This window comes from Apium graveolens, chromosome 11, assembly GCF_009905375.1.
Source record: "Apium graveolens cultivar Ventura chromosome 11, ASM990537v1, whole genome shotgun sequence".
Classification (NCBI taxonomy): domain Eukaryota; kingdom Viridiplantae; phylum Streptophyta; class Magnoliopsida; order Apiales; family Apiaceae; genus Apium; species Apium graveolens.
This window is the reverse complement of record NC_133657.1, coordinates 28020661-28033008: the sequence shown is the minus strand read 5'-3', so window position 1 is coordinate 28033008 and position 12348 is coordinate 28020661. Positions and strand designations below refer to the sequence as shown.

Below are 12348 nucleotides of genomic sequence, written 5' to 3'. Positions count from 1 at the left end.
TCCGTATGCCCTCAAAGAGGCCACATAATAACTTCTAGCCATTTTTTGATCTCCTCTCTCTTCTCCGATCTCATCCCGGGTCGGAAACTTCATAACTGAATGGTAGGAAGAAGGGACTACCTTGAAGGCATATATCCCTGTTCTTCCCATGATAGTGTTGTAAGTTGAACTAGCCTTCACCACTACAAAGTCCAACATCTGAGTTGCTTGCCTTGGTTCCTATCCTATGGTTGTTGGAAGCTTGATTATCCCTTCTACGGGGCACTCCACTCCCGCAAATCCATATATCGGCATGTCGGTTGGGGTCAGTTGGGAGTCGTTATATCCCATCCTTAAAAAGGTGCCATGAAGCAAGATATCCACTGAAGCACCATTATCCACAAGGACCCTTCTCACCCGGCTGTTCCCTATTATCGGGGTTATGACCAACGGGTCGTCATGGGGAAATTTCACACCCTCCAGATCAGAATCATCAAAAGACATTGTTACTCCTGTCCTGGCCCTCTTCGGGGCTTCCCCAACAATATACATAACTTCTTGAGCATACGCTTTCCTGGAGTTCTTGGATAACCCAGCAGCAGTTGGTCCTCAAAAAATTGTGTTTATCATAGGCCCTCGGGGTCGCGGTCCTCCGAAGATTGTATTTATTACCGGTCCCTTAGGTTGGGGATTTCACCCCTGATCTTCTTGATCTCTTCTTCGATCGTCAAAGTTTTTTCTCACGTTGTTGCCCCTTCTCCTCCATCTCCAGTGTACTGTTCAATCTCCCTTTTCTAATAAGGAACTCAATTTCATCTTTCAGTTGCCTACACTCATCGGTGTCATGACCAACATCCTTGTGAAATCTATAATACTTGCTCTTATCTAACTTGGCAAGATCGGCCTTCAAGGTCTCAGGCCAGCGAATATCTCGATCTTTCTCGATTTCTATTTAAAATTTGGCTCCTCGGAGCATTCAGCTTAGCATACTCAGTAAATTTTTGTCCAGGTCCTCCTCTCTTGGAAGTTGAATCAGGATTCTGCTCAGTTCTAGGATACTTGTCCTTAGCGATGTATTCCAGATCGGTCTTCCATTTCTTGCCTCCAGCGGGCTCGTTGCTCACGACTGTCTTCCTCATACTCTCTTCCACCTTGATATACTTCCCTGCCCTATCTTGGAGCTGCAACATGCTTTCAGGGGGCGTTTGGCCAAGGACATCTTGAAAAACTCATCTCTAGTTCCCTGTTGTAGTGCTATCATGGCTACCTTGTCATCAAGGTCTGGTACTTTTAAAGCTTCCTTTGTGAAATGATTCAGGTAGTCTCTTAAGGATTCCTTCGCCCCCTGCACAATGCTCATGAGGGATGCTGAACTTTTCTCATGCACCCTCCCACTGATAAATTTCTTAATAAAAGCCTGACTTAATTCTCTGAAGGACCCAATAGAGTTTGGGGGTAAACGACTATACCACCTTTGAGCCATACCAGACAGGGTTTGAGAAAAGGCCCGACACTTAATAGTATCATTCATGGGCTGTAGCAACAGTGCATTGGAGAATGTCCTGACATGATTGGTGGGATCTCCAGTGCCATCATAAGCTTTAATAGTGGACATCTTGAACTTCCTTGAGATATGGGCATTCATTATTTCTTCAGTGAATGGTGGAGTAGGATCATTAGGATCTCCAAGGGGAAGAAGATTGCTTGGATCAACCCTTGGGACAACAACCCTTCTCTGTATCGGACCATCCAGGTCTATGATAGGGGGAGGATTCCTCCCCCTTGGGGGTAATGGGGGTCTGGTGTTCTGGTGTGACTCCAAGTCGCGCTTCAGCCTTTGAATCTCAGCCTCATGAGCCCTGATCCTTTTCTGCACTTCTTGAAAATTCGTCCATTGGGTGCTCGTAGGACGTTGCGACCATCATCCATCGGCTCTTTGTCAGCACGCCTCCTTCTTGGGGCCACTTCATCATCTGAAGACTCGGAGACTCTCTCAGTGTAAGGACCAGAAAATTCCGGATCCTCAGGGATTGGAGCCAAACCTTGTATATAGGGGGTGATCGCCCTCGTGCTTCACTCCGCCCAGCATGTCCGCTTCCTCCAACCTTGGGGTAAAGGGGTATCTTATATGGGGGGTTAATAGTCACAATAGTTGAATACTCATACCCAATGGGTCGAGAATTCACAGGTGCATGTAGTTGTTGAACCTGGGGATTCGTACATTGAGTAGTCGAGGGAATCGTCCCTTGTGGCTGAGGTTCAGTTGCCCCTATCTGGGTTTCTCCTTGCGTGGATGCATAAGTTGAATGAGGAGGTACCTCCACGGTTGACGAAATCACTTGGGTTGTCCCCGTTAGTGTTCCTCCTTCAAGGGCTCTAACTGTTCTCCGTGTTCTCGCCATGGTTGTTGTTGTGCTTCCCACAGACAGCACCAAATGTTATGGATCAAAAACTAAAGTATAATAATTGCTGTATTTATTTCTAGGGAACGTGAGCTTCCAGGATCGATTTGACTGCTCTTGTGTTTCGTGACTCGATCTGCCATAACAAGATGCCTACGTACCTTGCTGATTGCCAAGGATCAAGTCAAAAACGTAGTTCTGATTTGTGGGGTGAGGCCCCTTATATAGATGTTGGGGGTCCTTGAATTGGACTTGGTATAGGAGACTTGGTAGTCAAGTCTCAGAATTAGAATGGACTTTGGAGTCCTAAATGGTAGGAAATTGATTCCTTATCCTTCTAGGTCCCTCAGAGGCTAATCTGCAAGGATTTATGTCCTTATTGGGACTCTTCTCAACAGCTGATTTTTCCCTTATTAATTAATTACGAAATTAATTAATATTCAGGGTTTTGGGCCTTCTTTGTTCCATCAGGCCTGATCTGGTCCATTAGGCCTGATCAATGTGTTAACTTTTTTGGTCTGAATGTCATACATCTTCTTATTGGGCCTTGTAGCCCAAATCATGTGTAATTAATGTAATATTTAATTACGTAATCATGATTTATTTATTCCCTATCAATTATTATTATTTTAATTAAAAGCAAAATCATCGAATTTTTGGGAGTATCTTCCCCGTTAGGGGCGGGGATCACGAGAAAAATAATTTTCATTCAAGGTTCATGGCGGATTCAGGAATTGTTATCAAATTCGGGAATCAGGGGTCAGGGTAGATACCACTACTCGACTCCAAGTGTCCCGTGCCCATCCCTAATACATTTCATTATCTCGGGAAAGGAGTCGCCATGAGTGGTTTACGGCATTAACGAGTGGGGAAAATGTGTTATTTGGTGATACGATGGTAAATAGGTTAAGCAAAGTGGGTTCTGATTTATTTTAATAAAATTTCTCATACTTTAATAAATTTTATTATTTTATTATTTGAGAAAACTCAGACTAGTAATTTAAAGCTTACAATTAAATCACACATTTGATAAATTGATTTGTTTCAGGGCAAAATATTACAAAACAGTATATTAAAATATCATTATTACAATTAGTTATTAGGGCAAAGGGTGCTCCCTCTTCCTAACTCCTTCCCCCTTATCCAATGCATGAATTTTTATTTGGGGCTTTTGATTTCCGTGATTCTACTATAAATTAAAGATACGGGGAAACTCTCTCTCGCACGCGATTTACGTAACCACCGTCATCATCTTTAAGTTTTCTTGCACTACTTATGGCAGAAGAAACAACTTTTTTTTAAGCGGTTACTTTTTGTATTTACCGGTCACACACGTATACGTACTTGTTCATCATTACATATTTCAAAATGGATTTTCACACTTCTTACCCGATTGGTTGAAACTTGTCGGCGACCAAACAACAAGCAACAAATAATTAGGTAAGTCTCATGTGAATTATACCATGGGTTAAGGTTTGTTCGACTCTTTTCAATTTAAGTGATCAATTTTTTTTTGTTTGAAGTGAATATATATTCTTGCGTATATTTTATATCATTCTTTTCACTTTTTATGTATTTTAACACGCACACACAAGCCGGGGGTCTTTCGGGAAATAGTTTCTTCATTCTTCGGAATGAGGGGTAGGATGTGTATATCTTACCCTCCCCGGACCCTGCATTAAGCGGGATATACCGGGTATGTTTGGTTTGGTTTTGATTTGTTTCTGGGGTAAGAATTAAAAAACGGTAAAAACAACAAAGATTAAAGGGGCGTGTTACGCGTGTATATTAAAGTCCAACGGTTAACACATTCCAAGAGGAATTACACCCGGGAAATAAAATATGAAATGGGGGCAGTTAGTTAACGGAAACGCTTAAGAAAGCAAAAGAGAAACGTTTAGTGAATAGTGAGGGAGGACTAATCAAACTCCTAATCGTCGTTAGTGTTATAATTAACCTCAAATTAACCAAATTGAATTTGGTGGGAATCAGATGCGATAAAGTTCACAGAGGGGGTCTTTTTATCTCCTTTCTCTCCGCCCATTCAGTTCAGTGCTGCGAGAATAAGAATCAGAAAACTAGTATTAGTTGTGTGCGTAGTTCATTATATATACACTCACAGTTACTATTATATATAATGGCGGAGACGGAGGCGGAGATGGCGGCGGTGAAACAAGTGAACGAAATTACATCACTGACGGGGGTGGTGAACAGTAATAATAATGATCATCCGTTTGCTTTTCATGTTTCAGGGCCTCGTAAAGTTTCTTCTCCTAATTGGCGTGATCTTCTCAATTCTAGTTGGTATGTTTGTTTAAATCCCCCCCCCTCCCACCTGTAGTTTTGATTGTAGTTTGTCTTTGTAATTATATTTGTTGTTCTGTACTTGCTGTTTCATTTTTTAATTTAAATTTAATATAGATGTCCAATTATATGGGAGGGAGGGAGGGAGGGAGGGAGGGAGTGCATCATATTGCTGTATAGTACAAGTTAGATCTGTTAAGTATCAGTTACTATTTATCAGTTATCATCATTGTTTCTTACTTTGGTTTCCTCAAGTATTAGCACTGCTAATGCTATCATGGTGTTTCAGACACTTGTAATTCTGTTCTTTTTTTCTTTTTTTCGTTAAGAATAGTGTCACTTTTTATAAGACTAAATTGCAGTTTGCTTTGATCTGCATTTCGGAGAACTGAGTTGACCAAATGATTAGGTTCCATACTCACGACCAATTGGTCTTCTGGCCATTATCTGAAAAAGGCCTCTCTACTCTTTAGCAAAAGAAAAATAGCCTCTCTAATAGGGGCAAGGCTGTGTTAATCCCCAGTCGCTCGGGATAAGTGAGTATGTCCCTTTTTCCCTTTTGAGCAGCGTTTGGCTAAATATTCATTGGTGTACTGACTATGGAAAATTTTAGACCTTGTTCTATCAACTTAAATGCAATTCATTTTACATCACGTAAATGATATTCAGTTTAAAGTCATTAAGAGCATGGTTTGTCAGGCACATTTTAGTCACTTGCCATGGACGTTCTAGGCACATGAGAAATGTTGTTCTCAATTTTATAAACACTTTACTTATCTGCAAGTACAGAGTAAGTTCTAGACACTGAATTTATTTGTCGCCTAAATCTGATAAAGATATAAATTCATTAATGTCAACCTGGTTTGCGGATTCCCTTGGCATTCTTTTGACTACCTATTTGACTCATCGCTCACCCGTTTCACCCCCATTGATTAGCGATTAACTTGCTCTCCCCGTTCTGCCATTTTCTTAAGCAGCTAATTTTATGCTTAATAATCAATAATGAGACCTTGTTACTTGTTATTTTCTTGATTGTTGTGCGTTGCCTCCTGGCATTTTGGCATGTAAAGGTGATTATGGCCAAACCTTTATGTTAGGACCTGTCCGGTCCTTATATTTGTATATATATATATATATATATATATAAAGAAACGAATTCTTTTATTGATAAACACACACAACTAGGTGGTATTCGAGAGACCACCACTCTCCACAAACACACATAAGTCAATCTTATTTCTTCTTCTCTCAAACATATAAATGGCTTCCCTATTTATAACCCCAATCTCAACTCACAATCCCTAAATTAAAGCTAAAATATTATTATTTCCACCAAATCCTCCCTTTGAAATCCATAACTGATGCACACACTAATTATTCAGATTCGTAACTGACTTAATATTTATTCTATTTATTATGTTTCCTAACATTACCCACCGCCCAAACTTGAACCTTGTCCTCAAGGTTCAAATGAGAAAATTGTCTCATTCTTTCTTTTTCCTTTTCTTTCTAATCCAGAACCCCTGCCTCTCCGCCAATAATTTTCTAAATTCCTCCCAGTTACAAGAAGGCCGCTGATATTCCCCGCAATAGTCCAAGAACAAAAGATCATTTCTCAAGTATACTACAGCTGACAATACCTTCTTAGTTGGTGTTGAGAGGTTTACTAATTCAAAATAGCTGTCAAAATTAACTTTCAGCCTTCAACGACCCACCTTCAAGTTTTAAGCCTTCGAATATTTCAAGTCTTTGTGATAAAGAGTACATGGATGAGCTTGGAGGCGATGAGACATCAAACAAACAAGTCTCTTGTTCTTTGTTGTTGCCACTATTAGAATTTAATGGAGTCTGCCCTAAAACCTCCAATACTGGTGGTTGCTGATGAGACCTTTCATCTTCTTGAAGTTTTCCAAAATCAATTTTTTGAAAATCTGATTTAAGTTCTCTATCATTCGCTTTTACTCCCTTCAGCTTCTCCTCAGTTTCGTGGACCGACTTCTGGGCGTGTTCCAAGCCTTGCGAATCCTCACGAGCAGACGAAAATGGTCCAGTAGTCTTGCGACTATAGTTGTCCATTTTTGCAAGTATAGCAACCATACCTTCTTTGAGGAAAGAAATGTCATTTTGAAACTTTTCAATATCCAACTTCAAAAATTTTGCTTGCATCTTTACAAAAAAAAAATTCCCTGGAAGTCGTCGATTCGATTTTCAACTTATTTTGCAGTTGTCGTTGCCCCAAGAACAGAGGTGCTCTGATACCACTGTTAGGACCTATCCAGTCCTTATATTTGTATATATATATATAAAGAAATGAATTCTTTTATTGATAAACACACACACAACTAGGTGGTATTCGAGAGACCACCACTCTCCACAAACACACATAGGTCAATCTTATTTCTTCCTCTCTCAAACATATAAATGGCTTCCCTATTTATAACCCCAATTTCAACTCACAATCCCTAAATTAAAGCTAAAATATTATTATTCCCACCAAATCCTCCCTTTGAAATTCATAACTGATGCACACACTAATTATTCAGATTCGTAACTGATTTAATATTTATTCTATTTATTATGTTTCCTAACACTTTACTGGTACAAAAATTTGTCAGAACAGGGGTCTACATTTAATTGGTTAACTGAAACTTTTGATTGTTTGGTATTTCAGTTAAACAGATTTCCATGTTTTTCCTTGTAGTTTGAAATTGTTTTTCATAGTTGATGGTTTTAATGCGCTACATGTTTACAGTTTAAAGTTTTATTTGTTTACAATTTAAGATTCAGTCAATCAACACTAAAAGATATGAATTCTTATCTTTAGGAAAGATGGCAATTATAAGAGGACAGTCATTGCCTGCTTTATACAAGCAGTTTACCTGCTTGAACTTGACAGACAAGAAAATAAGTCAGAGCAAACTGCTCTTGCTGCAAAATGGTGGATACCGTTTAAGTACAAGCTCTCCCAAACATTGATAGATGGTAGAGATGGATCCATATATGGCGCAATACTTGAATGGGATCGGTCTGCAGCTTTGGCAGATTTTGTACTTGTTAGACCCAGTGGTGCACCTAGGGCTGTTTTAGTTCTCCGTGGTACTTTACTTAAGAGTCTTACATTTAGACGGGACATAGAAGATGACCTTCGGTTTTTAGCTTGGGAAAGCTTAAAGGGTTCTGTTAGATTCAGCGGAGCTTTAGGAGCACTGAAATCAATCGCTGATAAGTATGGAAGTAATAATGTTTGCATAGCAGGCCATTCCTTGGGGGCAGGATTTGCGCTCCAAGTAGGGAAAGCATTGGCCAAACAGGGAATCTATGTGGAGACACATTTGTTTAATCCACCATCTGTTTCACTTGCCATGAGTATAAAAAATATTAGTGAAAGAGCTGGCTTTGCCTGGAAGAGGATTAGAGCAATGTTTCCTTATGCCACTGAAACTCAAGGCAGCGGGGATGAAAGCAAAAACTCTAGTACTGGACTGAACAAATGGATGCCGCATTTATATGTGAACACCAGTGACTATATTTGCTGCTATTATACTGATCCTGCAGGAGCAGAAGTGAAGCAAATAGACAAGGAGAATGTGGGTCAGATAACCGGACAAGCGGCTGCTGCAAAGCTATTTGTGTTGTCAAAGGGAAAGCAAAGGTTTCTAGAGGCCCATGGTTTAGACCAATGGTGGGCTGATGATTTAGAGCTCCAACAAGCAGTTAGTGACAGCCAGCTAATAAGCAAACAGCTAAAATCTTTATATAGCCTACAGGCCTCGCAGCAAACGCAAGGCAAGCCTCAGGTAACTGAAACTTGGCGTGGTTTTCGTGCAATGTATCCTAAATAAGTCCATTGTATTCAGTTACTAAAGCCTCAGGAGTGTACTTTCTCCAGTCGATGACATAACCAGTTACCAGCTCAACTGTATCCATGGTACTCTGTATTGTAGATGTAATTGCATGATTTAACTTGGATAATCCAAGTTAAATTCAATAAAACTTGAATATTTGGTATCTTGTTTTACCTGTTTCTTTATATTGCCAAAACGAATGAAGAAAGAAAGAAGGGAGTGCTAAAATTTGGAAGTCTAAAAATAGCAGTTTGAATCAAACTGTTTGATAATACGGTTCGTTGTAGCTTATTTACAGGATTCAAGTTGAACATTATAAGTAGTGCAGGTACACTTGTTTGGATCACAAAAAAAAAACACTTGGAGGATTACTTTGACATCATTCTTAGCATTACAAATGAAAACCCCCAAACCTAATACGGAATAGGATTTAGACCGGTCTACAGTCAGAAATGAAACCAAATGGAGGCTAGTCTAGACTTGACCCTGGCTTGCGTTCAGTAATCAATAAGAAAAATAGAAAGCCAAGTCTAGTTCAGTAGAAAAAAGTACATGCCCTGACTGACCTTAATGAAATGTTTTGGACTTGAAATCCTACAATCACGATGAGTACGTTTATATGTAAATAGTTTAACCACATATATTACGCAATTTTACCGAATCAGCATCCTGAAAGTAATATTTTTAGACAGAGATACCAGATTACTTCAATGTAAATATGGATATCTACAAGACCTTAAAGTTTTTAATCTTACTTGAAAGTTGGAATCAGATGCTGCGGAAACGCAGACGGCCGAGAAGGAACAAAAGAGATTAAGGCCCCTCTGCGTTTGGATCCCGTTGTGGCACCCAGTATTGTAACATCTCGCCTCTTAACTTGATAAATTTCGGTAAATTTGAATGCGTCTAACAGGGATCATACTAACTAGTAACTAGAACATTTGGATCGCAGGTTATCAAACAATTGGGTATACCTCTTGGGGGGTTACACAAACAATCATGCGGATTGATGTTGTATTGTAGCACTATATTCAATATTTACAACAGTGAAGAAGATGTCCCTTCTCAGGGGCTGACCCAGACCTCCAAGTTGTAGGGGGCTGAATTTTTTTTCATTGCTTAAAAAATTGTGTTATAGACTCTGTTCCCGTTCAAATTTAATTATTTATTAAAAAATCTTTTCTGTAAAATAATTTTTCTACTTTCTCCGTCCCACTACATTTTTTACATTGGGGACGGGAAATCAACATGCATTTCAAGGGTCCCGTGATTTAAGTAGTTTTTAAATAAAAATATGACGTTTAAACTTTTATATTGAAAAATAAAAATTTTAAAAATAAATTATAGAACTGTATTTTATAATAGCCTTAAACTGCGTGTCAAACATGAGAAAAAAATATCTAAAGAATTTAGTGGGACGAAATAGGTAATATTTATAGTTATTGTAGCAAAAAATAATTATAATAATTATTTGAAAAATATTCTCAATTTTAGCAGGTGATATAATTTCTCAAAATTAAAATTTCAATTTAATTTGTTGACAGACAAACACATAATTTAACAATAATATATTTAAAGGTCTGTTTGTGTTAAGAAAAATTCTAGATAAACCAAATTTTTTACCTAAAATTTCTCCAATGTCAAAATATAGATGGTAATTTTTTTAATACTAACATCAGATCTGAATACACATATGCAGTCTAGAAAATTTTTCGCGTGTTATGTTAATTGGTAAACATTTTGAAAATTTATTTGGAGTAATTGCTCGTATGTCAAAATTTAACATAATATAATTTAAAAATTGTATCAGAACATACACGTCGCAGTATTTTAATTAATTTTCTTTAAAAAGTTAACAAACACAAGAAATACTGCTATTTCTATAAGTTAATTTGATTATTCAACCTGCATCTATAAAATTATAAAAACGATCACTACTTAAATCTACAGTTTTAGCATTTAAAATCATTACTACCCCTCACGAAAATATTAAAATAAATCTTCGTTTAAGGGGGAACTGATCATGCCAAAATAAATAACATAAACAAAGTAAACTGGGCAATTGATTGGATAATATGGGCTCAAGTTTTTTCTATCAGGGCTGGGCTTTATTGCAAATTAACTATTAAACATGCTGGCAAAATCTCACCTGGACTGGAGCCAACCCCAACCCAGCTTACGGTCAGCCTCTGTCCCTTCTAATATTAAGTAAAGAATCATACTATGCTTCGACTTCAAAATCATTACTTTACATGTATGATTCCTAATTCTTCATTTTAATGTTAAAAAATTCAACTTGTGTTACACGTTATTGAAGTTAAAAGACGTTGAGTATCCACAAAGTTAATAGTACGTTGATATGGGATGCAAGATCGGCTCCGTCCCTTTGTTGAGATATATCAATAAATTGTTCATTTTTATAATACATCTGTTTAAATTTGGACAAAAATGATATTGAACGCCATTTTTTAGCATTTTTTAGCATTGTGCCATAAAAACCTACAAGAAATGGCGTTTTGGAGCTTTTTTCCTCCCTCCCCTTAAGGTAAAAATTCATGTGATGGTCATGTTTTAGAACTCTTATATTAAATAAATAAAAAGTATTTTGTTTTTTTTTGTCTTGGATAGTGATGTAAACTCATTTTTACTTTTTAGTATGTATTTTTTATTTTAATTAGAAAGTTGTATATATAGGGTGTATTTTTTTAGTATCTATATATATTTTAATCGCTTAAATGCGGTTTACCTTGGTTCACGTGATTTGCAGGTTATTGCATGAGCCTGTAGGATTTACCTAGTGCCCACCCAAATGATAGCAGCTGCGGGTTACCTACGAAAAAAGGGTGTCATTGGAGTCGATTGCGCATTTTTTGACGAAAACACATTTTCACGGATTTTTCAAATGTAGTTGTAATTTATTTTTTTGTAAAAACTTTTATCCATGTAGTAGTACTTTTGCAGTACTTTGCTTACTATTTATTTTAAAAAAATAAATAAATTGAGAATTTATGAGTTTTGACTACCCGAAATTGGTAGTGGAATGGTACTAGAAATGTGTAAAATAGTACATAAAAATTAGAAAAAGTAAACATGGGAATGAAATTCATGAAGGTGGTCAAAGTAGGTTAATAATACAACATAAATGCCTAATTGAAAATAGCATTACATTACAGAAACACACAACTAACACGAATCTGAAATGAAAAACACATAACTAATATGAAAAAGAACGGTGTAGTTATGAATTATTTGGAGAAGCCGGCCCAGCATTTATGTATTAAATTATAGCGTTGTTCACGGTATCTTCCACCTCTCACACATTGGCCACAACTTCAACTCGAATTGCAGCCAACTTCTCCTGTTAATGGGCCCGCATATCCATCTTCATGTCATACTGTTTTGTGCAACTCTCCGTATAGGTTTGATGAACAACGTCCCGGCTATGCGGTTCGACCCCTAGTCAATACATGATACCTCCTCATAGAGATTTGAGCAGGGGCGTCAGCTGCATACACTCCCAGTTATGCAGGAGGCAGATATGGAGGATGTGATTGATGAGTAGGATGACGACGATGATGAACCTGATCCTTCTATTCAACTGAGACAGAAGCCCCGTAGAGCAGTCAAATGAAAGGAGAGGCTATGCCACACCGACGGGAGGTTCAGTGGATGATCAATATTGTTTCTCATGTTTCCAGCATTTTCCTTTGACTTCTGTTTGTTACGTATTCAGTCTAGACTTGTTGTTATGCGGATGATTAATACTAATTTTCAGACTTGTTTTTATTATTTATGGTCACTTTCACACTTGTTATTTT

At 37.8% G+C, this 12348-nt stretch overlaps 1 protein-coding gene and 1 long non-coding RNA gene across 3 annotated transcripts; one reads left to right on the top strand and one right to left on the bottom strand.

Annotated features, from left to right (window-relative positions):
- The first annotated feature begins 4325 nt into the window (after positions 1-4325).
- On the top strand, positions 4326-8703 carry LOC141697448 (GDSL esterase/lipase At4g10955-like). Of its 2 annotated transcripts, none has more exons than XM_074501836.1 (2): positions 4326-4685; positions 7515-8703. In XM_074501836.1, the coding sequence occupies exons 1-2, from the start codon at positions 4604-4606 to the stop codon at positions 8525-8527; spliced, it is 1095 nt and encodes a 364-aa protein (XP_074357937.1). In that variant the 5' UTR covers positions 4326-4603; the 3' UTR covers positions 8528-8703. The 2 variants fall into 2 exon arrangements, with proteins under 2 accessions (XP_074357937.1, XP_074357938.1); XM_074501837.1 differs by having other exon boundaries at positions 4338-4685; positions 7510-8703.
- Positions 8704-8774: 71 nt separating this feature from the next.
- On the bottom strand, positions 8775-9646 carry LOC141697449 (uncharacterized). Its single transcript, XR_012564724.1, has 2 exons — positions 9286-9646; positions 8775-9199 (listed from the first exon to the last, which is right to left on the bottom strand). It is a non-coding gene; the product is annotated as an uncharacterized LOC141697449 (long non-coding RNA).
- Positions 9647-12348: the final 2702 nt, after the last annotated feature.

Bases quoted from the DNA above. Each gene is read 5' to 3' on its own strand.
- LOC141697448 (XM_074501837.1), top strand. From the start codon at position 4,519: ATGGCGGAGACGGAGGCGGAGATGGCGGCGGTGAAACAAGTGAACGAA. The intron at 4,686-7,509 runs GTATGTTTGTTT...TCTTATCTTTAG, and splicing joins GATCTTCTCAATTCTAGTTG to GAAAGATGGCAATTATAAGA.